At 36.5% G+C, this 27,981-nt stretch overlaps 1 protein-coding gene across 9 annotated transcripts in view; it reads left to right on the top strand.

Moving 5' to 3' along the window:
* Positions 1-27,981, top strand: part of TBC1D5 (TBC1 domain family member 5) — a 315,747-nt gene that overhangs the window by 214,833 nt on the left and 72,933 nt on the right. For all 9 annotated transcript variants that reach the window (XM_026798892.2, XM_074538136.1, XM_074538133.1 and 6 more), the window contains 2 exons: positions 20,693-20,835; positions 26,688-26,794. In XM_026798892.2, coding sequence (XP_026654693.2) covers positions 20,693-20,835; positions 26,688-26,794 — 250 coding nt within the window. The remainder of the gene's footprint in view (positions 1-20,692; positions 20,836-26,687; positions 26,795-27,981) is intronic.

The raw sequence follows: 27,981 nt of genomic DNA, 5'->3' as shown, positions 1-27,981 counted from the left end.
TCCAGCCAGATGAGGCATAACTGTTAAAACACAGGCTGACAGAAGAAGACAGACAGAGCAGAAGAAAAGGGCACTGTGTTTTTTGCTTGACAAAAAAGTTTGATGAAAGGGTGAAAGCGAAAAACATCTTGGAGCCACCAAATTGATGAGCTGTGTAAAAGACAAATGGTGTCTAGTTACCTGTGTTTGAAGAGGAGATGACAAAGTGTCAATACTATTGTGCAGGTAACAGTAAGACTGCTCCTGAAATGCCATATATATTTTTGATAAATAATATTAAAAAGAAATTTCAGAACATCATCATTTCTCAAACAGGGTCAACATCTGGTCAATAGAAGTGTGTCAGGGAATAAACATAAGATAAGAAAGGGAGTGAGCTAAAGTTGAGCAATGTTGTCAAAAGCAAAATGATCCAAAATGGCCTCAAATTTATGTATTGAATATCAGAAGGTTTCAAGGGGGATATAGTTCTTGCTACCTGTTGTAGAAGCAACATTCTGGAGCTGTGTAATGACAAGCATAAGGACAAGAAACATCAGTTGAAGGTGAGTCTTAATAATAGCAAAACTGTCATAAATTGATTCTAATCACAGGGAAGTCAAGTAAAGGAGATGTGTCTGTCTTTTAGGCCTAAAAGAATCTTCTGTGGATTTTATAATCTGTATTAATTCCTAACCATGGAATGTCCAGTGTTAATTCAGATGGAGCATTTTCAATAGGCAGTTTTTTCAAAGGCTCCTAATGTTTTTACATGCTTATGCATTTGCTTATTGGTGAGTCATTTTTAAAGATAAAACATGGTCTTCATTGGTTATTTGTAAAACTTTCTCTTAAAGATGTTACTGCTGGGTTTTGTCCCTGGAAAACTCCTTCAGCTGCATATGATTCCTTTGGGGAAAACTGCAGTTTTTCCACTCTAAATGATAGGATTACATTTATTATTTGCACTTAATTCAGAAATAGGCAGTGTGAAGTGCTTATTTCCGAGAATCCCCACAGTATTTGGTAGCTTTTTGTGTTTTCTTTTCCATAAGCAATAAAGTTATAATGGGGTTACAAGATCACACTGAATCTGTGCTAAGGCATCTGCTAAAACTTTGTAGCAGAGCCTAATAAAGTCCTGCCCCATTTGTGACATACCAAATCACATTCTCCTTGCTGGTCTGACAACCACAGCTCTTAAACAGCTGCTGGGGTAATTTGCATAAAGGAGATTGTAAATGTCTCATCAGAACGCATGCAGCGCAATTCACCCCAAAACCACTGCCTGAACACCAGGAAAAGAAGATTGTAGTCATAAAAATTGTGGCTCTCATGATTTCAGATTATGGTCTCCACAGTCTTACAGCTTTTGCAAATACCAAGCTTTTGTGGCAAAAAAAAGAAAAGAAAAAAATGAGAAGAAAAAAAGGAAAGTTTCATTTACCGATACAGAACAATACAAACAGATGCAGTGTTGCTGTTTTGATTCAGTCTAGCAGAAAATTGACTTCGGCAGCTAAGGTTCATGATGACCCCTCGTCAGTTCTTCACCCCAATGATAAGTGAATTAATCCAATTGAAAGCATTTAGAATAACATTAGTAAAACCAAATCAGTTTTATGGTAGTGAAAGGAAAACAAAGAAAATGCAAAATAAAGTTAATGCAATACAGAGGATTCAATAAAGAATACAAAATGCAGAAGTTAATACAATGTGTTAATTGTCTGCATGCATCTGCTATGTTTTGTGATGCATATTTTAATATAAATTAACGTTAAAATTATGCATCTTTTTGATAGAAATCAGAGCTAAAGGAGATATACATGCAGAACTAGGATTTCACAGTGTGACAGGAATTAGGTGTGTGCATTTCCTGAGTTTTAACTATGTAACTTCAAATTTTCTCTTTGAAACATCATTCTTCTTTTCCTTGAATGAATTATGCTGGAGCAGTTTGGCATGGCAGTGAAGCTCCATGTTACAACTAGACAATAAAGAAGTCATTAAGCTCCACAAAGTTAGTATCTGTGTATCAGCTAGAGGTTCTGCAGGTTCATTGAACCTGTACTTAGCCCAATTTGTAGTGCAGGTTGAGGCTATTTGCCTGGTGCTTCCTTGGTTAAAAACACTTGCTCTGGCCTCAGTTCACAGAAACACGTCATGATTGCAGCTACACCAGTCACAGCTGCATCATCATCAGTAAGTACAGAATTGCTAATAGCTGTGTGTTCTAGGATCGTCATCCTCCTTCCACTCCAAGTTTTAATCATCCATGACACACAAATTTATTAGCACCCAAGTCACCTATATCCTTGCCATTAGTAGTTTACGTACGGTCTCCGTAAATCTGCATTTGACACAGTTAATAATTTTGCATATGTGCTATCAGTTGTGGAATGGCACAACTGACAGTACTCAGTTCAATCAATGCCTTTGAGTTTTAATACTCACATTTAGCAACATTAAATTGAAGGGAATTTGGAGTCAAAAGGTTATACTAGAGGCATAACATCCAAAATCTCAAAAATTGTGTGCACTGTTTTGCTTTCTGTAAATTCCAACTGCTTTAAAATAAGTTCGTCAAATCATTTCAAAGTTTGGTTTGTCCCTTTGTGTAGCAGGATGCCTACTTTGAAGGCAGTGATGATAAATCAGTAGTTTCAGTGAAAGTTCAGTAACCAGCCAGTGAATATGAGAAGTATCTGATACCTGTGGAATAGAGGTTTGTGGGTAAAGAAGTCAAGTGGTGAGCTGGTTTTGACTAGGCATAGTAGAGGAGCACCTTACACATTTTGAAGTATAAGGCTTAGAAGAAGCACAGTGGGAATAAAACTGGTGTCTTTTTTTAAAAAACTTATTTCTTATATCCAAACTTAATTTCTCTAAAATAAAATCTCTACATCTGGCCAGTCAGCCTTCAAAGCCAGTAGAATTGAGGCTAATACTGTGCACTATCCTTACCTCAGATATTTAGCTTGTTCCTTTCTTGACGTGTCTGTGTAAAATCTGTATCTCTGACAGACACATTTAAATCAAAATTGGGCCATTTGGTTGTTTTCTAATACTGATAGGATAGCTGATAAATAGGTATTACCCTCACTAATTTAGACTGTGCTAAGGAAAAAATATCCTTTATATTAGTGAATCTCAGCCTTTGGGTTTGATGTGTGAAAACGCCATCATTTTATATGTTATGGTATTCATGATAAGATTATTCACAATTGTTTTATCACAGTAGTAAAATACTGCTTTTTAATATAAGAATTTCTCTGATAAGGTTTTAATGCATAGCACTTGATGAAAGTTATTATGCTTATCTTCCATAAAGAGAGAATAATTATATGGGACAATAATTTGCCTATGGCTGTGCTTCCCAGTTCCTAAATTGGTGCTTTATCCTGTGGGTTACATTTGCTTTCATAGGATGGAAGTGCTTTCAGTTCTTTTGTTCTCCATACTGTAGTCCTTACTGTCCTCACCAAGTGCTTTTCTAAAGTTCATGCTGGATTTAAAGTCATTTATTACTAATGATTGGACAGAATCAAAACAAACTCCCAAGACGCCACAAATTCTCAGAAAGCCAAGCTCAAGTCTGAGATAATATGTATTTTCTGAAGATAATTTTCTGCAGACAATTTAACAGAGAATTTGGATCTGATTACTCCAATCATTTCTGTGGTACAAGTTACTTCCCTCAATTACAAGTGAGGTCTTAGGGTGTAAACCTCTTTGAACCTGTGTGTATAAACCTCCGACTTGGAGCTTCTAACACAAAAAAAAAAGTAAAAGATAATGCTGCAAGGATAGCGTCCATTTTCAGTCTCTGATCCAAGTCAGAGCTGTTGCTCAATCAGCCTGGTTTGGGCATCAAAAGCCTGCAAAACTCTCTGTGAACAGATCCTTTGGAGACCATGCCAGTTCTGTATGAAAGTAAATGCCATAAATTATTGGTATCCTGAACAGTGACCTTTCAAAAGCAGGCAAGGAATCACATATCTAAGATTGTGGAATACCAGCCAAGACAGTAGGAAAGTTTATCATAATCATTGGCAAGTCTTTTCACAGCATGGTTCAGCTGGCAGAGATAGATGCCACCTCCTCAAAGTATGCATTCTACCTGTCACAGCCAACTAAATGCTCAATAGCATAATTACCTCAAATAAAATACCTCCTACATCCCAAACAACCATAAGCAATGACTGAGTCAGGATGTGCCTCAAGAAGTTGTTGAGGTTATCACAAACCAGAGTGATCTGTTTTAGGGCTACTCTGTTCCCACAAGATGAAGGGAATATTTCAGTCCCTCTGGCAGGAGGTTTTCAGTGCTAGGTGCCATGCTGCTATGGTTTAACAGGCAAATTATTTGGCTCCACTAGCCCAGATGCAACACCAGATCTGTTGCTTGCTTCTTAACCCCCCAGGTACACTGTGGCTTCGTTCTGCTGCATCATGGACAAGTATGGTCAGATAAATGAGCCTTTAGACACAGCTAGCCTGCAGCCCTCCCTTTTCATGCCTCCCCTTAGGGATCATTTATCCTGTATCTGATCACATCTCACTTCCTCCAAAACCCTAGGAGCAGCCTGCAGAAGAGCCCATCTACATTCCTGGAAATGCTTCTTTCACTTCTAGCCCATCAGACTGACGCTCTCCCCATCTACATTTTCTAGTCATAGGAAATGCCAGAGAATTGGGATTCAGGTCCTTTTGCAGTTGCCTGCAAACAATCTTGTAATGTCCATTGTGTCCTTCTCACATTAGCTTTGGAAGGTCAGAGGTTCAGAAAAAGATTCTTCTCTTCAGAAGGAAGTTAAAATACAGTTTTAAGGAAACAGATCAAACTATATATAGAAGTCAACAGAATTCAAATTAGCATCATTTTACAATACATATAATTTCAAATGTAGAAGTATGCAAAAGATTTTCTGCCAGAGTCAGAGAGGGATTTTCAGTTCCACCTTTTTACCCTGAATTTTCTGAGAAGCATACCCAAACTTGAATTCTTTACTGTAGAAATGCTTCTGTTTGGCAAAAAGCAAATAATAAAAAGTAATTTCTTCATTTCTGAAATTAAGCACCTGTTTGAGTAGGAGAGCTGTAAAACCTGCTGTATCTTTCATTGTCATGGGTTTTGGTCTATATATAACAATAAGTTAATATAAAACAGTGAATTAGCAAAAAAAAAATTGGATCTAGGACTTCCAGCCAAATTTACAGTGCCAGAAATAATCACAAATACACATATACTTAGTAGAAAGTTTCTGAAAATACTTAATGCTGCCTAAATAAGATAGAAATGGAAAACAAACATCCTCCACTATCTCTCTGCAGTATTGGCTATAGCTGGGACACAAGAGTTGTTTAAAGTGTGTGGAGCTGTGGCACCTGTACTCGTGGTGCTCATATGGCCAGTCACAAACATGTGTGGCAATGAATGTTTGTCCTGCTCTCAGGACAGCCCAAACTCTCACTTCCCCTATCTCAGGTTGTTTTGCTGCACATTCCAAAATCTGTCCCTAGGACAGAGCTTCTTCCTAGCATAGAGCTTTGGCAGACAACAACTTTGGCCAAGGAGGAATGATTAAGGCCTCATCTGATCTGTCAGAATTTCAGGCATAGGTCTGAGTTGACATTGGTTTGGATAGCACCATTTTTAACTCTTTTATCTTTCTAGTTTGCTCTAAATATTGAGTAACAGTACTAGCACATTCAACTAAACTGTGTCAAAAATCTGTGGTTTGTTAACAAGTAGAAAACATCATCTTAACCATGAGACTCAGTCTCAGTCATCAGACTCATCAGTCTCAGTCTCAGTGTAATCACAATTGTATTTTTGTAATGGCCTGTGAAGTAGAAAGCAGATTTCCATGTTGGCAAAGACAAGAGCATATCCCATGAGATCTGCAGTTCTGTTTCCTCTGTAAGGATACATCTCCAACTACAGGGTCTTCTCTCTCTACCCCAGAATCCATGTGGTATCCAGGAGTGGAGTTCTGCAGACACCTGTAGGGAGAGCAGTCAGTTCAGCTCTGAGCGAGGGCACAGGCTGCTGCTTTCACCTCCTGCCAGCATCCACTGTGGATAAGGAGGTAGCTAAATCCTTGGCACTGGCATGGGGCAGAGCCCAGTGTCCAGACTACCCCTTAGGTTATATGACTTGGTCTCCACAGCTTCTATGGAAAAAATCCCCACTGGTACTTTGTTGCCAGCTGAATTTTCTATTGCCTTTTGTGTACCCTTCATCTCTTCTTTCTTTCCTGCACAGTATTTATTTCACTTCTTGTTTTCCTATTTTAATTATTTACCTCCTTTATACCCAAACCCCCTCACATATGAATGTCTATGTGCACAGATGGGATTTCTAGGACAGTCAGTATATAATTTTCCACAAACACTGTTATTTTAAAACAAACTCAATCATCTCAATCAAAGGGGCAGAAATGGAAAAAATATTTTAGGGGTTTTTTTTTTCAGTTTGAAAACTAGCTCTCTGTTAAAGTTGGTACATCTGATGAGAAGCTGATCCAGTCCCTCTCTTTTGCCAATAACTTTATTTTGATGATATAGCCCTATTAGTAGTGAGGTGTGCACATCGTTCTTACGTGGACATTTGTCAGCAAGCTTTATGCCCAGATGTCTTGTAAATTAAATTCTTGTCATTAAATAATGAGTTAAATTTAGTTTAAAATATTACACCTGCTCAAAGCCCTCTGTCTATTTTTATTCCTTTGCAATTACTTTTATGGTTTTAAACGATGTCTCTGTCTCCTCCCAGTGTGTGAAAGTTCCATACAGATGGAAGATGCTGACTATAAAAGGAAAGCTACTGATAGGGTAGAGGTATTGGAAAAATAGAGGAAAAATAGCAATTCTTATTGTTCTTTTTAACAGTAGCTGGTGAACAGTACCATGGTTTTTCTTGAAGTTCTGTGCTACTTTAAAAACTTCTTTCATAGTGTAATTTTATTGTTATTTCCAGGAACTGTGGTTATGGCTTCTTCCTCTCAAGTCTGAAATATGTAAGCATACTTTCATCAGTTGTCTGTATGGCATCCTTGTGCAGGAAGATGCTAATTCTTGAGTGATTCCTACTCCTTTTAATAGGGACTAACTTGTTGATACCTAACTGTGGACAACTAGACAAGTTTGGAGTTGTCTTTGATTGCAAACAATTTGATTTTGACTGACGGGCTGACAGAAACACTTTTGCGGTAGCTGATCTGCAAGAAATGCTGGAAAAGCAGTGAGCCTGCTGCTGTGCTTCCAGGAGGAAAGCAAGGCAGCCCTCCGTTATTAATGAATTTTTTCAACCTTCCACTAGTCTTAGAGACGCTCTTATAGAAATGAGCAGTTATTCTCATAAAATAAAGGGAAGGATACTTAGAATAAGCATTGTTTTGTGTTTTAGAAAGGTGGCTCATAAAAATTGTCGGCTTACTTAGCTGTCAGTTCAGCTGACCAACCTGACAGGAGTGCTGCCCCGTGGTCCCTCTGCTTGGAGAGATAAATTTCAAACACATGGTAATATGTAACTCATAGGTGTATAAAGTCATAATAGAGCATTTCATCACATCTAAATAAGGGTAGGTGCATGCTGTCTGAACTGTTAACCACTGAAAACATTGAACACAAGACATTTGACACTAATTTTACTGGTCAAATACTCCCCTGAAAGAAGTCTGCCCTGACAAGCCGCTCACAAGGCGCCTTTTGCAGAAGGAGCGTGGCTTGATGGGTCGTGGCATAAGCTACTTGACATTTGTCCCCAGTCAGACCGGATGCCACATGAAAAATTTACTCAGGCACGGGGCTCCCAGGAATAAACATTTCTCTGGTGTTGCTCACCAGGGACTCGGCAAGGTGAGCGGAACTCCAACTTGTCACGGATGCTCTGTTCTGACAAACATAAGTAGATGCTAATGGCTAAATCGTGACAGAATAAAGTCCCACAACCATATGGCTAATTGCCACAACAATATCTTCAGTGTTATTAATCAAGTTTTCATAGTGTGCCATGATAATTGGAATAATTAGAAACAGCCTAGGCATTGCTTGCCTCTGCCGCACAGACTGCAGACAGGGACCTGGAACAACCACAATTGCACTTTCTCTGCAGCGTTGTTTAGTGCTTTCCTTTCCGGCAAATACTGTGGTTAATTAATGAATTAGCTGTTTGCCACCAGAGTGTTTTATTGCTAGCAGGGCTTCTTCAGGGGCACATAGGTAACTAAATGAGACCACTAAGCCCTTGTGCATCTCTGAAAAGATGCAGAATTCCCATAAGGCTGCAGCTACACAACACAAAACTTCGCCAGTCAAAGGTACTTTTGTTTCACAGAAGTTGAAGCTTATATCCTTGCACTTAGAGGAAGGATAAAACAAACTGAGAGTGTGCAATTTTTTGCTTAACAGTTTAAATGAAAACAAGACTCTGGATAACAGTGGTGCAATTAACTTACCAAGCAAAAGAAGTTAACTCTTATTTGCCTTACCCTGCTTAGTAATGAAATTGGGCTCCAGACATATATCTGCCTTGGAACTAAGCTTGTAAGTAAAGTGATGATTCTAACACTGTTATTTACACTAAGCATCTAAATCATCCTTGTGTGCTAGCTATTAGAACAGCCTCCCTCAGTTCTTCCAGGAGTACGACAGTAGGGAGGAAGCACTTGTGTTTCCTCGGCGCATGCATCAACATGTAGTTGACTGGTCAGTAAAACTGGCAGATTGATGATGATGACTCTTTTCACTGGATGTATGAAGGCATTTAGCCAGACTAATAGATTGAAATGGACTGCTGCATGTATGGCCTCTGAACAGCTTCTTAATTTAGTTTTAGAGTATGCAATAGATGTAATATTGAATTCAGTGATGATATAAATCTTCCTTCCTCATTTTAAAAAGTAAATAAATTTCTTCTTTGGAGCAGAGATCCACAAAGAGATTTTGCAATACTATATGCTTACTTATAAAGAGTTTTGCAGAAATAAGGCCCCAGTTCAGATGGCACGTAGGAATTCTGTCCATTTTGGGTTTATTGCTGTTTAATTTTGACTCTCAAGGGGAAAGTATCAAGTGAGGATTTGCATCTGTTTTGGTATCCTGGTATCTCTACACATTTTTCTTACTGGTTTATTGGTAAGGGTTTAATTTATCTTTCAGTCTAGTTTTACCTATGTTCATATTCAGTGTAATTAGTAGTTATTCCTAATTCTAAATTCCAAATTCTAAAATAAGTATTCTGCAAAAGGTGTGTTTAGTTAGATTTTGTTGAAGTTATTAATCTTCATTACTGATGCCTGTTCGGTTCTTACTATGACTGCCAAATAACAAGGTTTTTATTTTCTTCATATCGAAGTATCACAATTTCAATTTCTTCTGTTGTAAACCCAACTGAAAGATTATCACTTTGTAAAGGTCATGTCCTTTTACTTCAGATATGTTTGACATATATTCACGCATTTTTATGAGCTAAAGGAGGCAATCTGATATATAATTTAATTATCTTAAAGTTACCAGTTTACTTTATAATTCATATTCTTGGATATATTGCCATCCTTAATTTTACCACATGTTATGACCCACCCCTGAAGGCAAGGGTAACTGAATTTCCTGGTAATTGATCCCTTGGGGTGGATTAGAATGAAACAATACTGAATATCTGGCGATTTTTTATATTTTATATATATATATATATAATGCAGGTTTATTTTAGGACAAGTATGTTGCAGTGGAAGGGAGATAGGTAGAAGTTTTGGTTATTATCTATAGAAATTATCTTATACTTCTCATCTGTATAAAAGTATAAAGATATCACTTAGGAAAATATGTGAAGAAAAGATGGGAAAAGGATAATAGTAGATAATGGAGAGAAAAGACATCACCATCCATGGATCCAGCATCTTGTTTGTCCAGCCTTGATCCATCAAGGCTGGTTGATGGTTGCAGCTGGGGAAATCCCATGAAACATAGATTTCAATGGGTTTATTACATTCTGGTTCAGGTGGGAACACCCAGGCACCTCCCTGGGTGAGTTTTACCCTGTCTGTTCCAACACTGGGATCATGTGCAGTGGTCTGGTGGAAGGCCCCAGAAATGGGTCTGGGGGCACTCTGGGGTCTTTGATGGGTCATGACACCCTCTAAGCCATGCCAGCTGCCTCTCATGGCAGTGAGCCTGAGCCAGGTCTGCCCCAGGAAGGGATGAACACCCTCAGGCCCAGCTGGGAACACGAGTGGCCTGATCCCTTCCCTGGGAGGGAGAGTTACAGCTGGCCCAGCTGTGTGGGGGAGGACTCTGGCAGGATAATCAGCATTATTCCACCTCAGCAGCACCTGCTTCCCACTGGCCTTTTCCCTCATGTGGCTCAAACCCAGCTGGTTGCTAAACCAAGGTCAGTTTGTTGTGGTCATCCTCTGGTGGTAGTGCTCACCCTCCCTGCACCTGGGCTGCTCTTAGGCAGATCAGAGCATTCCCACCACACACCCAAACCTCTCCTCCTTCAGTCCAGGGGTGCAAACCTGGCCTCAGCACAGCCTCTGTAGCTTTTCCAAAGATCAATTGCTTGAGCCATTAACCATCAATGTTTTGGTCTCTGACACCACCCCATGGCTCAAACACTTCGTTATTTCTCTCCGGCTGCTGCTCACTCCAGATCTTCTCCTATGGTGGTGATTTTCACATAGCAGACAGAAGGAGAGGGATAGTACATATCACTGCCAAATACAGTGGGATTATGAAAATGAAAATACAACAGTAGGCATCAGGAGAATATCACAGGGTTTGATTAGGGTATCACCAAAGGGGTATCGGGGATGGACAAAGATGATACAAAGACTCCATCATCAGAAGACATGAAAAGGCACCTTATTATTAGAAATCCACAGTTCTTATAAACAATGGTGCATCTAAGACCTGATTGGCCTTTAGGAACTTTCTCTCACCTATTGGTCAAGAAGGGACAACTCCTTCTTGTAAACATCTTTGACAAACAGAGATTGCCTGCCAGGTGCAGAGATTGAGATTATAATTGTTTTAATTCTTTCTCTGAGCTTTCTCACAGCTTCCCAGGAAAACCCTGGAAGAGTTATGTCTCTCTCTGTTTAAAGGATATGTGATTTTAGCACCCTGATTTTAGCACATCAGGGTGCTAAAATCATCTGTCTTAATATTAATGCTATTGTGAACGCAAAGAATTGGAGTGAATACTTGTACCTTCAAGCAGGCTATCTGTGAGTAAAAAGGTCTCATGCAAAATCTCATGCAAATACATCCTTCCACCAAGCCCATACTCTGTGGAATAACAGTGGTAATTCACAATGTAATATTTAGATTCCAAAAGTGGTTAGAGTTTCATGGGAGCTGGTATTCTCTCCATGTCTTGTTTACAGTCCATGGCTGTCCTTCCTTCTGGTCTAGGATGGGGAACTCAGCTCCCCATGTGAAATTTTCTTTCATTAAGATTATTTAGTTGACTGGTTAATATCTCTGAAAAAGGTAGCCAGATTATCATAAATCTAAAGTCTTCTGAGGCAGAAGTGGTAAGGTTAATATATGTTCCTTAATTTGTGTGATTCACTCATAAATCTGTGTACTAGCTCCCAGGCTAAATTTGGTCGAATTCACTAATTCCCATTTGATTGAGACAAAATTCTACATCCATAAGAAAAATATTAGAAGCTTTTCCCACACCTTTTTTTTTTTTTTGCAGTAAAATGACAAAATAAACTTATAAAAATCAAAGTAACAATACATAAAGGGGTCTATCTTGTATAATTCTACTAATATTTGGTCTCCCAATAAGTTGCTTGTGATAAAAACACAAAAAAAAAACCTCCAAAAGTTAATAAACTGATAATGCAAGCACTTATGGGCACATTTAAAAGCTTCATTGGTCCTATGCAGCTTGGTCTCATCTGATAGCAGGTTCCTATTTTTTTAAAAAATAGTCAGTTTGCCCAACTACAGACCAATTATTAAAAAGAGGGCATGCAAGAAAACCTAAAAATGTTTTTTTTATAGCTGAATTTTCTGTTACACCAAAAAACACCTGTAATAGAGAAGCAAGATTAGAGAGGGTAAAAACCTAACAGGTTGTATACAAAGTGTAACAGCTCAATTCCTGGACACAGGCAGATAGCTTCTTGGCACACCAGAAAAAAATAGCTCATTTCACATTTCACTACAGGGTAACAGAAAGATGGTTCAATTGTAGATTTCAATATTTGATGGACAGAAAAGACATTTTATTCATTTGTAATAGAGAGGTCTCAAAGATAGATTATAAACTTTGTAATATTTCATCAGTGCTTATTTGTTTACTTTGGAGCTATTAACAAAATTATCTATCTTCCTTTTATTTTAAAATGCACATCATTTTGATTAAGTCTTGTAGAGAAAAATGTACAACCACTATAGAATATTTGACAATATGGATCAAGGAAATTATATTATAGACTCCTCTTTTAAAGAGAAATTCTACAAAAGGATCTTATCTTTTAAACCTACTGCATACATCTTGAATCAATGGATAAAGCTATTAGCAAGTTTATTTTATCATCTTAAGAACTGTGCTTTAATTGCAACACTGAGAGTTGTTTTTCTAATATAATTTCTCCACTTTAAAACCAAATTTAATCATTGCTGTTTAAAGATGGAAAAGTTGGGGGGGTGGAGTTCCTAATTGCTAATAGCTGATATCAGTAGGAACTTCACTAATTTAGAAGTGCCTCTTTTGTTTCAATAGGCTTATTGCAGCAAACAGTGTTTAAAATCATTCACCTGTAATTATTTTTGTCAAAAAAAAGAAAATGTTTTTGCTACTCTGCAGCAATTTTCAAAACAAAATGCACATACATCATCAGTATTTAGGACTGTAGGTTTTAATTGCACAGAAGCAAAGAACATTAAGGATTCAGTAGGCACACCTTCAGGTTCCTGTATCTTTCTCTTACTATTGCAGATATTGGTCATTATATTTGGGGTTTACAGAGTGTGAAGATGAAGATGAGATGAAGTCTCATACTCTGTGCACTTAAGGGGTATTTATCATTGACTTTAAAGGAGTTTTTTCTAGTATAATGTATCACTCCCCTCTCATCATTCTGGTTTGTCACCATAATTTTATCAGGCTGATCCTCAGTCTTTAAATCTGAACATTTCCTGAGCTGTCTCAATTTAGTTGTTTCGAAGAAACACAGCAATATTCTTCAGTCTTTTTCCTTTGAATGAAAGCACAGTTCAGCCCAGATAACTGCTAAATAAGTCATGATGTAACAGCTAAATTCTTCATCTTGTAACATCTGCATTTTGGCCAAAGTGAAAAAACATATGCCTTGGTTTTGATCTGTGATATTTGTTGTCAACTTGACCCACCTTTTTAAAAACTAATAACACATGCCTAGAATTTCTGTTCTTTAAAAAATCAGCAATGGCTGAAAGTATGTAATCTATTTCATTGTGATCATTCTTCCTGTAGGTAATTTCTGGAGTACAACATTGTTATCCACCCTTCACACTAAGGAATGGTCAGTAAATTGTTTTAGTCCAGTAACTTGTATTTGCTGCAAACACAGGCTGGCAGTGTCAATACAGTGCTTGAATAGCTGTTAATTACTAAGCCTTTATAAAGTGTTATTTATCTGCAATAACTAAAATTGAAGTGTTTTAACTTGTAATGGTTAGGAGGAATGAAAAAGAAACTGAACAGTGTACTTTTCTGCCACTGCAGAGAATTTCTTAAATTGAATGCTACATTCAGTGCAAGTCTCTGATCACTCAGAGTTACATCCACAATATAAATTTGCATCTAAAGGTCCAGTTTCTCCCATCTGCCATGCTGAAAACTTAGAAAATTTCTTTCTGTTTTCTCTTCTAAATAGATTCAAATTCCTAGCTCTGTTTTTGAAATTCAGTATTAAAGAAAAGCCAGTTACTGACCACTCCTTGTGATATTTTTGTGTTTCACGTGCCTGGAAATGGTTTATAGATTTAACTACCTCATATCTTTCCAGAGATCAAGGTGAGGCTGCAGGCCTGTATTTCCTTGGGTCTTTCTTAACCTTTTTGAGGATAGGAGTAACAGTTGTTTGGTTTTTTCCTTTAAGTGCATTTCTGAGTATATTAGAATTGGTCTGGCTTAAAACTGAAGAAAGTGCTTTTTCAGAGGAAGGTAAATTGCAGTAAAAAGGAAAGGTAATTATTAGGAATTCATTTTTTGGAAAGAGAAACCTTCATAATAAGGAAATGCACAGAGTTTTCCCAAAACAGAAAGAATTTTTTTTAAATGCAAAACTAAGTAATCTTTGCTAGCAATCTGAAAGAAATCAAACAGGAAAGGAAATAATCCACATAAGAACTAGATGCTTGTGTCACTTTTCAGTAAAAAAAAAAAATCAAGGCTTTTTTTTAAAGAGATGTGCTAGTCTATGTTTGATAAGGTAATTAATATTAAAAAGTTCAGGATATGTACAGTAGTAGGAAATGTCAACAGAGCATATCAAAACCTTTTTCCCAAGTGCAAGGAAGGCAACAAAGTAAAATATGTGCAATATTATTGTTCATCACTTAGTCTGAATTTGAGTAGATTTATATTAATAAATGAGTGTTTATTATCATTATTCTTTAATTTTAAATGCTTCTTTTCTAACAGGAAAACATATGGTAGATCTGAAACACATGAAATCTGTAATGTAAATGTCTAGTTTCTTTTTATTTGAATTGCTATCAAACACTTTAATTTTTATCTTTGCATTAAGACCCTTTTTTCTAACCTGTGGAACAGAAAGCTTGTGGATATCATAGTTTTTCAAGTTGAGAAGTTTTTAATATAGCTGTGTAAAACTTGAAACTATGGATGGGACCACAAACAAAACAGAATTTGCAACATAAAAGGGAAGCCAGATAACTGACTGTGTATCCACCCAGCAGTAGGGCCATGATTCCTGTATTTGGTGCAATGATCCACCAAATCTTCATGCAGCCAGTACAGGACAAGCTGGGTGAACAACCTTGATGGGAGTCCAGGACAGGACAATCCCACCCAGATCACGGGCATATTAAAGCATGTATGTCATTCTGTAGCAGAATAGTACTCCATATACAGGTCTGAAATTACTTAAACAGATAAGGCAGACACACATAAGAAGGATCTTTTTATATACTCACTATTATCTCTAAGTCTAAGGAGAAGCTGAATGATGTGCTAGATGCTGGCACATACTTTCTCCCTCCTTATCACACACGGGTTTTTACAATCAGCATACACTGCTGGAGACAATGTGGTAGAAATCTATAATATTTAAATGTTTTACAGCCTAAGGAAAATCTGATCATCTTGTCTGCCTTCTCAAATGACAAAGGCCACATAATTTTATCTAATAAATCCAGAATTAACATTTGAATTTATGGTTGAAGTAAACACATCTTCTAGCAAGATGTCTGTTTTCATTCCCTTCACAAGTTAAGTAGATTAAGGCAAAAAATGGAGCATATGCTGTAACAATATCACACTGTACATCATTTATGGGTAGTGTGCATATGAGGGTATGCCGTGTGCAAAATTCTCAGTGTTTAAATCGAACACATTAGAAGTCTCTATAAATCCCTGAAAGTCTGCTGAGCTTCCCACATAACTTCTTATACCAGTTTTTTGGCTTTGTAGGGATTTCACAGGCTTCTTTCTGTTCTGACAAAATATTGGATTTTAATAAGGTTTTGTTTATCTTAGAAATGCCATTTTGTTAATTGTGACACTTAGCTGTTTTGCCTTTCTTCTCATCTGTGATCATTAAGAGTTCCTCATGCACCATAAGCAGTACTGCCCTTCCACAAAAGCCTTGTAGAAGAGTAGCTGAAAGAACAAGTTGTGATTATACTTCAGGCATGTTTCCTTCTCTGTCTTGTATGATTTGAAGGTTTTGTTAATCTCTTGAGGACACTCAGAACAAAGTCCTAAACCAAATGTAGCCATGGTGGTTTTAATAAAAATGAGATTTATTAAGGAAGGAGATTGTATCACTGGAGAAATTGACTGTGTAACAGGTCTAAGCTGGAATGCTGCTAAGGCTTGCCTTGATTGGTCTCCTTCATGTCACTAAAAGAAAGTGAACTACCATAAACATCCTCTGATTGAACTTACCTGTCTCCCCCCTGCCTCTTGCAACTATCAAATCTGTGAGAGTTTCTGTTTTCTTTTTTTGAGGGTGCTTTTGCTGTGTATTTCGTTCTCATCCATGCAAGTGTTGATGAGTGCTGCTGTAGGAGCAGTGCCCCCCATGTTACCCCTGGGTGCCTCTGCAGCAGGTACCCAGCCCACCTCATCTGCAGCCCACTCGGGTCCATAGGTTGGAAACACAGCCTGAAATCCTTGTGCAGGCACCAAGTCTGCCCAGAGTAGTGCTTTCTGGTGGCATTGAACTACCAAAGTCTTCATCTTCTGTATAATTTGAAGTTCTTTTGCAAGTGTTATACAAATGTTGTTCCTCATCCTTTTTCCACATCTTATTTTTGAACAGGCAGATCACAGCTCAAGTCTGTCTACCCTTTCTCCTAAATTATTGACCATGACTTTACATAGTAAATTGCACTGGCTACAAATGTTTGCTTGAACATAATTCATGACAGAGTTTAAAGAGACAGAGCTTACATATCATTTTCTCAGTTAGTAAACAACTGATGTTAATTTTGGCATTTCTCAGCTTCCGAGTGCTTCGTTTTGATAAGATGCTATTCTTTTCAATACTTAAAGTCCATTTAAATAATTCTCTTATTAAAAAAAAAAAAAGGCAGCAAAACTTGCACTGAAAATGAAATTACATCCTGCAAAATCCTACTGACCTTCCTTTCTCTGAAAAACCTTCACCAATCTTGCAAGCATTGGAAACCAGAGCAGGATCATCCTCTGCCACCACCACATCCCCCAAGTGACAGTAGCCATTGCAGGGGTGATGCACACTCCTTCCATTTGCCATGCAGGGAATGTAGAATGTGTAGCTGGGATGAAGCACCGGGTGGCAGATGCATTCTTGGGCTGGTGGCAAGAGTTAGGAGGAAACAGAACATGCTCTGTGGAAATCTTCACTCTGTTGTGTTTAGGTCAAACAAGGAATTACCAAATTTGGGCTTCTCTATTTTTTTATATGCACAGTAAAAAGGAAGATACCAGAGACCTTGTTGTTTCGATTCTAGACCTTAGTGAAATGCTTGCAGAAAAAACTAAGTTAAGCACGAGCAGAATTTTTTTAGACTTATTCTAATGAATAGTATCAATGAATGAAAAAAAAAAATCAAGCCTTGAGCAGATGCTTGGAGTGGAAATTATACTGAACATTGAGTTTAGCAAATGTATAAATGACTGAAAACATGCTCCTAACAATAGACTTTTTTAGGCACCTTGTTGTCAACTTGTAAGTCCTAGGTCAAGACATTTAGCTGCAGAGTGATGCTTTCCTGTTTCCTGTTGTTACAATTTGTCTTTTTCTTTCTGATTTCATTGCGTTGTTTTGGCCTCATAAACAATCCTAAACTGTTTGTTTCGCCTCATTTGTAACTATTTCTTGGGCTTATTTAATTTTCTTAGAAAGAATTCTCTGCCTCACAAGAAGACTGAGAAGATAAGCAACTAAATATATGGAATATGTAATATAAGTTTAAATTTTGATGGTTGGGGAATTGTCCTGTAAATCTCTTGTCAAAATGGTTTTAGTGTTAGTTAAAACTGGTAAAGCTGGATCGTTGCCTTCTTTTATGGCTTTACTAGCACAGAGTTTTCTCCTGCTTTCCCTATATTTTAAGGTCATTAATGAATCATTATCTATTGCTAGTAATTACTGATCTCTTGAGAATATTGGTTTAATTATATAGGAATCATAATTGGAAGATACAGTTACATACTCTACAATGTAGGTAGTAGTACCTTGGTGTATTATGGCTTTAAAGAATCTGGGGGTTTTTTGTAGGTTTTAATTGCTAAGTGTGCCTGGTAAAATATGAATTATTGTATTACCACATGTGATAAAAGGTATACTATTGTGAGTTTCACAGTCTGCAGGTGTAACAGATGTAAGGCAAGATTAACAGGACAGAACAATAATTAAAACACAGACAGCCATCTCAACAAAAAAAAAAGGGGGGGAGGAAACAAAAAGAAAAGGTTTATCATGCACAATGCAATTATTAAGGGTGTCTTAAATTCTCTGCAAATACTTGTAAAAGCAATAAAAATGTGTTAGTTTGAAAAACAGCTTTTCAGTGTGGACACTTAGTTAAGAAATTAAGATATTTTTTTATGAATATAAAAGCTGAGTGAAGTCCTGCCATATGGCAGCATGGTTCATAGGCAATAGGGCCCTCAGTTTATAGATGCTGTGCGCTAAATGTTGCTGAAAAAAATAAGAGAGCATTTAGTATATATGCATTTAAAACAGTATGAATTGCTTACTCTTTTTAAGACAGGAAGGTTCAAATAATTAACAGCAATATTATGGTTGCAAAAGGAAGTCCAGTTGTTCTTCAGCAGTCTACATCTGTGAAACGTGATACCTCTGGGGAATGAGATTTAATTTTCCCAGGAGAAAATATAAAAGCAGGAGAAAAAAAAGGAATGACTTCTGCTCGAGCAGAATAAACCTGCATCTACAAACGATTAGCACTGCATAATGAAGTAGTAAAGAAGCAAAAGAGATTTCTAATAAAGGACTAATAACAAATCCCATTACACCATGGTGTATTTTTTCTCTTGAAGTGTATTAGACTTTTAGCAAGGCTTTTGAATGAGACTTGGGTAGTTGCAAGCAAAGTCAGCTCAAATGCTTCAAGCTTTGCTGAGTTTTCTTGCCTAACAGTTTGTGTAACTGGAAAGTTGTGGCTTTACAGGTGGGAGGAGTTGCTACTGTAGGTAATGGGCTTCATGCAGAGTCTGAGTAATGTTTGTGTCACCGTAGGGTAATAGTCTCCTGTAGGCTGGGCACTGCAGAGTAATGTGCCCTATGGCAAAACCCCTTTGTGAGAATAGACATGGTACTAAATGCTCCAGCTAAGCCTTGGTTCTGTAGAACAGTTCTGATTTCTTTTTCTGAGGTCTCAAAATAAGTCCTCATAGGAAAGGGGTTTGATCAGAGAGGGAAATAAAGAGTTTTTGTTTTGTTGTAGCTAATATTGGGACTTCTGTAATTACTGTACTAACATAAAAAGTTATAAGACCATAGAATATAAATGTTTGATATGAGAGTGAAATGATACTGTCTTTTGAAATCATGTATTTTCACTTTTAAAAGGGAACATATCTTGCAAGGAAAAGATTCTATGTAGTGATCTCTAAATCTGGATATTTTGTGTACTGTACCTATAGTTCCAGTGGCATGGAGAATAAAAGTTTTGTGAACATAACCTTCACTTACAACAGTCCTTTTGAAATTCTTTCATAAGACACTGTCTTTTTGTGCAGATCATTACTATTTTCAAAGCTTGTGCTAGACATGCTGGAATTCATTTGTCCAGTATTTTCTTTATACTGGAATCAGAAAAAAAAAAAGCCAGTAACAAACCCCTGGATGCCTAAAAGCAACAATGAGTTCTGGAACAAAAGTGGTTAAACATGAATTCTTACGAGTGAAACTAATCTTGAACAAGAAATTTCTAGTTGCCTTTTTGGAAATTTTTGTGAGTTTTAAAGAATGACTTAATTTGCTTAGCAGAAATTTGCAATCAATCTTTTCTTGCCACTGAATAAACAGATTCCACATGCGTAGCTATTTGCATATCCCAGCTAAAAATGTAATTCATTATTTTTAAGTCCATTTCGTAATAACTATTTCAGGATTAATGTTACTAACTATTCTTTAGCTCATTCAAATGTGACCTTAGATAATCCTACCTAAAAAGATACAAAGCTAATGGCTCTGTTCTGGAATAGGGAAGAGAAGTGCTTTTCCTGAGGTCAGCAAGTAAGCCAGTGTAAGAGTCAGAACTAGAAACGAGAAATCTAGAGAAACAGTTTCCTTATTCTGCATCTCAAGCTTCCAGCCTCAAGCAAATATTGATTTTAATATAACAAATTTTCACATTTTGCTAGGTATGAAAACAGCACAGAAATGAATAGGAATTAACAGTATAGTCTACATGAAGATTATCACTAAATCTGGTAAAGATTTAAATGAGATTTAATGAAAATAGCATCCATAACATATTTTATATGGAGTTGCAAATACTGTCATCCATAACAGGGAGAAAGCCCTTTCACAGTGACTATGACCTGGTCCATTTTAGTTGCTGTTTGGCATCTGATTCTGAACTGGCTTTCACTTAACTGGGCTTTTCAGGGCTCCTCATAAACCACTGGCTTCACCCTCCTGTTTTTGCTGTCCAGGCCATTCTCACATAACATTTTTTCCTGTTCATCTTAGGTCACTGTCACATTAAATGCTCAAAACTGTGGTATATGAGATTGATGTATTTTGTCCTTTGAGGGTCACCCACATAATAATACTAGTCTGTAAGCTTCTACAATCTCTAATGTATAATTTCTTTGATGTGGATGCAGTAACATTTCCACAAATACAATTTGTTAAGTCTTTATCACAGATCTTGATACTTTGCAGAATTTTTGGATAAATTGTTTAGGACTGTTGCTGATCCTGGGATACATGTCCTGACTTTACCATACTTGGTAAAATGGAGAAATACAGATCATAACTTTTGCACTTTTTTTCAGGCGATGGGTAAGGCTCCTGTTTGGACGTGAATTCCCTCTTCAGGATCTTCTGGTTGTCTGGGATGCCCTATTTGCTGACAGTATCACCCTGAATTTAGTTGACTACATTTTTGTAGCCATGTTGTTGTATATCAGAGATGCCTGTAAGTATCAGCTATCTTGTAATTTTTTTAAAGAATGCAAACCTATTCTTTGAAGGAAAAGGAGACCTTAAAAAGGCTAAATTTCATTGTGACTTTTTTAACATATTGAAAATTGTTCCAAATACTAGGAGAGGAGATATTTATTATGAGACATGGCCTGCTGTATTTATGAAACAAATTGTATCTTGGAGTTAAACGCAGGTTTGTTTTGTGAGTAGTTCTGTGTTTTTACATGGAGTTGCAGATTTTATGTGCTCTAAGTGATACAGGCAAGTATAGAGCTCCACCTTGCGACGAAGCTCATGAATTGAGTAAAGCGTCCCTGTGACACTTGAAATATTTTTATGTTGTTCCCCTGTGAGAAAGGAGAAAATGCGCAAGACAATGGCTCGCAATTTTTGAAGAGATATCGTGAATAGAAAACAAAGATGAGTAGTAATTACTGAGAGTGTTTATTCTCTGCAAGAGGGGCATCTTAAAAATATTATAATTTATTTTATTTTGGTTGCGTACACCTGAAATTTGTGGACTGGTGAATTCTTATAATTTAGTGATGACCAGTAATATTAAGTTGGTACAAACAAGCAACCAAGAAAATTTTGTTAGCTTATATAATTGTAAATGGGAGGAGAAAGATACATAATGATAATTGAAGTATTTATTTTTGTCCTATCAGATTCTGCAAAAAATTGTGTATGCATCTGATGCAACAAAGTATGTGCTTCACAGCAAGATGTATGGCTGTCATTAAGTATATGAATTCTATAGCAAGTTATTCAGAGTTAAGTATATACCATCTGTAAGCTTTAGGTTATAACAAGGTCACGTATTTGACACAATTTTGCATTCTAGGACATAGGAAGTTTTCAACATCTGTGGTTCCTATTTTAGGGCCCAGTCTTGAAAATATAATGTGGTACTTTACACGTACATGTTGTTCCACTGCCTGCCTTCATGTGTTTTTTAATTACTTTATAATAAACATGCAGAATATAGAGCTACCTTCCATTCCTTTCAAAAAACTGGACATTTAATTCTGGTCAGAGGTTCCAAAATTAATGCTGATGTTTCAGGATGATGTGATTCCAGGTTATTATATTTTGAAGTCTAAATCTTGCTTGTTTATATTCAGTAAATGGAAGTAATTTAAAATTTTTGGTAGAGATATGTTCTGAAGTGGCATGTAAGAAAGTTTCTTAACATCAATATTTTATTTTGTGTCATTGCTTACCTTTAAAAAAAACAGCACATCAGAACTGTGCTTCTAAGAAACCTCTCTCTTCTTGGGGAGGGAAAGTTGTGCTGGCTTTGTTTTCTTTTGATTTGTGTTGCTGGGGTACAAGTATCAGTATAAGTTAACTAAAATGTGAGCTAAAATTGTGTTCCAGGCTTTTGTATGAAATCAGTCTCCTTCTTTTCCCTGAACTTCCCAGTCTTAATAGTAGTAAATAAGAGTAGTAAATAGCTTTGCAGTGTGGTACATTTACCCAAATGAGAGGGAAAGACATCTCATCAGGACAGCTAATACTTCATATTTTGACTGTTTCTGTAATAAGTAACTTCTTGTTCTACAGCTGAATCTAGTTAGTTACTCTAAGCATAATAGAACAGGGAAGCAAAATAAGTCATAAATAATGTAAAGTTGAATCTATTTTTCCAAAGTCAAGCTCAAGCCATAACAATTTCCACAGTTCTTTATTACATAAAAAACCTTTTGTTATATATCTGTAACAGAAAGTTTTCTGGTTTTCCTCGTGTTTTTTATTGCTGGTAATATTTGAGCTTTGAATAGAATTCAAAGTTGTAGTAATTTTAAAAACATTTTCAAATAAAGTAAGTTTATAAAAGCTTCTCTTTATTTGGTGAAAGGAAACATAAGCTCAAAACATCCAATGGTGATAAGCATCTTTAATTTAAATAAACCATCGGGAAATTTTTAGTTTAGAAACTTTGAAACAATAAGAACAATAATAAAGCTCCTGTGATATTATGTTATGAAAATGTCAAATATAAGCAATTATAATAATACAGTACTCAAAGCATTTGAAAGTTGAGAAATTGTGCTGATTCTTTTAAAACAGCACATTTGGGGATGGGTGAAAGTTGCTGGTTTGAGAATTGATGAATTTTTTTTCTGTGCTCTATTATGATGTTCTCAAGGACATGATTTTAAGAAACTCATTTCTGCTATATTTCTCATCTTTACTTTAGTTTTGAAATCCTCTGTTGCTCAAACAGTATATTATGCAAGGAGAAGGGAACCTTTAGATTATCAGATTATTGCTTATATATTTTAAAGATTACAGATACATAATCATGTACATAGCCATTCTGTAAACTGCTCTGTTCAGTTTTACATTTGTATCCAAGCAGATCTTTGTCTGTGGAGTGAGAGTCCTCACATGCCAAGCTTAGGGTTGTGTACCAGTATAGCTGTATGTTTTAATAAATTATTTCCTGTATTTCTTTGGAAAAATTCTTGAGGTTCATGCAAATTTGGTTTTGTTTTTGTTTTTTTTTAATCTGTCAAATCAGAAGTATGAATATTTGATTCTGTTTCACCAGTGTGAATATACATGCAGTTTTGATGAAATCAGAATGGAGGGAAGGATGTGACGCAAAAAGAGATGTATTTTATCTACTCCCTTTCAAGGAAGATAAGAATGAACAAACCTAGAAGATCTGTCTATATTTTGCATAGTAAATTAATGCCATAATTGAACCAGGAGCTAATTTTGCCTGATCAGTATTAGAATAAGTGTATTTTTATCTTGCTTCCACTTGAGGAGTAAGTATGGCCATTGTTAAAATTTAGTTTTTTCATCTCTAAAAGCACAGCAAATATTTTGAGAGAAATAATGAAGCCATAGCTTCTTCTTAGAGGAACTGATTAGTTATTTTTGTTATAGTGCAAGATGTTCATTTGTCTATGTTTAACTCAGTTGCGGGGCTATTAAGAGAACCTGGCCATGTGTAAAGCAGAAGGGGGGAGTAATCCGACCCTTCCAGGGTTCTGAAATAATCTGGATACAGGATCAGTGACATCAAATAATAAACTTCTAAGAAATTAAATGTATCAGAAAATTTGGACTTTGCTGAGGACAGTACTCTGAATTTTTAGGCTTTCCACTGCATAACTGCTGCTTGTACCCAGGGGTGGTTATTGGGCCAACAGAGAAAGTTCAGTCTCTTCTACAGCAGAAGGGAGAAGGCAATTTGATGTTCCTCTGGGCACTGAATTACAATAATAATAAAAGAACAGTAAGATTGTATTCTCTGTGGAGAGCAGTTTCTCTCCTCCTTTCCCTAGAAATGCCGGTAGCATTTTTCTGTGGGGAAGTGAGAACTTGTGGTTCACAGAAGAAGCTGGATCCAGATGTGACTCTCACTAAGCCAATGAGAGAAGCAAAAGCACAGCTGAAGAACCACCATGCTTTTTACAAGGCAGCTGAACACACCAGCTACTGCTGAGGCTGGATATGTGTATTTCACAGAATCTCCTTCCAGAAACTTCATCCTATAGATGATTCTTAGAAATCCATTTAACACCAACAAGGATATTCTGTTTTGGTTTACTGCAGTTTATCTGTAATTTTCAAGAAAGCTGCCCCTGTGTTGTATATTACACATTTTGTCCTGAAGAGACAAGAATCATAGAATGGTTTGTTTTGGAAGGGGCCCTCAAAGATCATCTAGACCAATCCCCTGGCATGGGCAGAGACATCTTCCACTAGACCAGATTGCTCAAAGCCCCATCCAACCTGACCTGGAACACTTCCAGGGGCATCCACAACCTCTGTAAGCAACCTGTGCCAGTGATTCAAGACCCTCACAGTAAAGAATTTCTTCCTTATGTCCAATCTAAATCTACCCTCTTTCAATTTAAATATGTGGGGGAAACCCTGAAGGTAAAAAAAAAATATATAAAAGTTAGCAGGTCTTCCCTTTAAAGTGCTGGAATTTTTTTAACTTTCTGGATGATTTTTTTTGTCAGAGGTCAAGTCTGCGCCATTAAAATAAATTAGTTTTTTTAATATTTAGTTTTCTCTGTATCTGTGAGACAGCAAAGAACACTTCCAGGAAAAATAAAGAAAATATATTTTTAATCCATTTTTCATTGCAGAATAGAACGCAAACATTTCTTTAAAGGAGAAACACATTGGTGTTACTGTCTATCATTTATAAAGCTATTTAGCATTTAATATCAATATTCATTGTTTTTATTTGCTTTGATAAAAAGGCATCATGATCACAACCGCAGTTCAGTATCTGAAATTTGATTTACGAAGGAGAGTTTGATTGGGTACATTCTGTGTGGTGCTCGTGTTATACTCTGAAAGAACTCTGGCAGAGGCCATTGTATTGTGTTCATTATGCCAGCTTTGTGACTTCAAGAAGAAAAAGCAGGTACCTGAATATGAACAAGAAAAACAAAAGGTAGGAAAAAGAACAGGCAGAACAGATAAAGAATGAGTAGGATAAGTGAGTGCTTTACAAATGAAAGCAGATGTATGAAATTACAAGCTGTCGGATCAGCAACGGAAATGAAGATGATAAAGTGGTTCCTTACACAGATTATAATTATTCATTTTGCCCAGTCCTGCATCTTTTCCCCATAATCCTCTTGTTGAGGGAGGTAAGGGGCAGGAGGATATGAGGCTTATTCACAAGAAAGGAAAAAGAGTAAACCATTTAAATTTCTCTGTCCGCTAAACTGCCCTTTATTTTGCTTTTTATTGATCCAAAATAATCTCGAATTTGCAATACCCCGATTAATTAAAGGTATTTCTTACTACAGCTAAAGTTCTCAGTATAGTAAAGTTTGTTAGAAATTTATTTACAATTGCTATTGTTGGAGGCTGTCTTTATGTTGCATAGTGGAGGCATCATTAACAGGCATTGCTTTGACAGCTGTGGCAGATGGATTGCCTGGATTTAGATGGTGCAAAAGAAATGAAGTAGTTTACATAGACCTGCTTGAAAAGATGTCTTTAATAATTGCACTCATAATTAGATTGATTTGGGAAGGAAAGAAAAAAAAAACAGAAGATGACAACAAGCAAAAAGCCATAGAGTATGCTTACATAGATTCAGATAGAACCAAACAGCTTAGAACAAAATTATAAAGTTTAGCAAAGCATGCTGAAAATGTTATGAATAAGTGAAAAAAAATCTAAGCAAGTTAATAGTGTACTATACTATTTAGTATTTATGAAATTAAAATCTAGTCTTTTCCCTTTTTCCTAAATATTTTGTGAAGTTTCTGATTTAAAAGAAAACAAGGAGTTGTTGAATAATTTTATGTATGCACAGATATCTGAATATGTGTATTTATGTAAATATGTATTTAAGAACAACATAAAAGATATTTCAGCAAAAACTAATCAGAGTGGGGCAAACTTATCATAAAGCCATAAATGCAAATTATTACATTTAAATTTAGATATCTGTGGAGGAGCATCTGAAAAGTTCACGTCCATTTGCAGCACTAGATCTTCAGGCTCTGCTGATGGTGTTGTCCTGAGCTGCACTGACAGGGGCAGGCTTTGGGGTAACAGCTACAGAGTTCTGAATTGAGGCATCTGAATCTGGAGCTAAGACAAGTGTCAATGACATAAAATCATAGTTTGAGAACTCTTCTTAATTACACTAAACCAAGTGTAGTCACAAGGCTTGATTATATCTCTCTCCTTTTACTCTGAACACTTTTTGAGTTCTAAGACACCATGTGGGAAAAGACAGCCAAATCTGAACTGCAATGAATTTACTGGAAAAAGTACTGTTTTGGAATACCAAAGTAAGACAGTAATATTTTTTTCTATCTCTCTCTCTATTTTCATTTTAATTTTTAGTGATTTCAAGTAATTATCAGACCTGTTTGGGACTTCTGATGCATTATCCACCTATTGGAGACGTTCACTCCCTTATCCTAAGAGCGCTTTTTCTCCGAGATCCAAAGGTGAGATACCTGTTAATACAGGAAATAATAAATCACTGTAAGTAAATGTTCTGAATGCTGTGAAGTTAATAACAGCCTACATTTTGGAAACTAAATGGTAGTTTCAAGTTTCTTCTCACCTGACGAAAGAGCTGAAGGAAAGAGTTGGAAACAGAGTACATACAAGTCCCTTTACTCTTTAAAGGACACTTTGCTAAAGGTATCCAGGAGCTCTGGTAAGTGCTGATGTGCTCTTTAGAATAACTTTGCTTGGTATTCTGCACAGACGTCTTTTGGGATAAAGTACACTTTTCAGGGAAACAGTAATGTTACTATTTAAAACCTAGTAAGCTGTATAGAAAGCATCATGCAATTTCATCTGAAAGACCGTTTTCATGGGATTTCTGGGATTAATCACTGTTAATCCTTAAAGCACTACCCCTGCCCAATATATAATGGTTATGTGATGGTTTTTGATTAAAAAACAAGTTTGATGTTACAGGCTGTAAAGATTGACATGTATAAAATGTATAAATTCATAAATTCATGCCACATATTATTAGCATGCAGTTTCTGATGTACTCATCTTTTGAAAAAAGAAAGAAATCCTCTTCCTGTTTTAGAATGGCATGTGTATATGTGTGGGTATAGTATACAGGAGACACTCATTGTATAGTGGATAAAGTGCTTGAGATTCAGCTGAACACAGTAATCTGTGCTTACTCAGATCTCTGGCAGATAGCAGAATTGTGCTGCTGGTTTTGAACTGTCTTTGTACATGTCCCATTAGTAGGTTGCCAGTGTAAAGTCTGATTTCCCTCATCTTCTTGATGCACAACATCTTTGAAAGCAAAAAATTCATCACTTCTGCACTCTGACTGCCTTCTGCAAAATTTCATTCAGTACCAGTGTTTACACTTTTATGGATTAAGAAAAAAATTGTCTCTTTGTTTTTCTATATCAGTTTTTTGCAGAAATCTGCATCCTTATAGCTGTTTTTTTTCATTCCTCTCAAGCACAAAGATTTCTTTCATGATGAGAAGTAAAGTGTATCATCTTTTCAGTGTGTAAGAAAGTTTCTAACGTTAGATCTCAGGAATCTTTCTTAAGATTTTGGCAGCAGTCTGTGAAATCAAACTGCCCAGCAATTTTTTATGTACTTTCATTCCAAAACAAGATAGAAATATTTTTTAGAAGAAAGATGCAAA

The sequence above is a fragment of the Zonotrichia albicollis genome, chromosome 1, assembly GCF_047830755.1.
Source record: "Zonotrichia albicollis isolate bZonAlb1 chromosome 1, bZonAlb1.hap1, whole genome shotgun sequence".
Classification (NCBI taxonomy): domain Eukaryota; kingdom Metazoa; phylum Chordata; class Aves; order Passeriformes; family Passerellidae; genus Zonotrichia; species Zonotrichia albicollis.
This window is presented reverse-complemented; position numbering and strand designations above follow the sequence as displayed.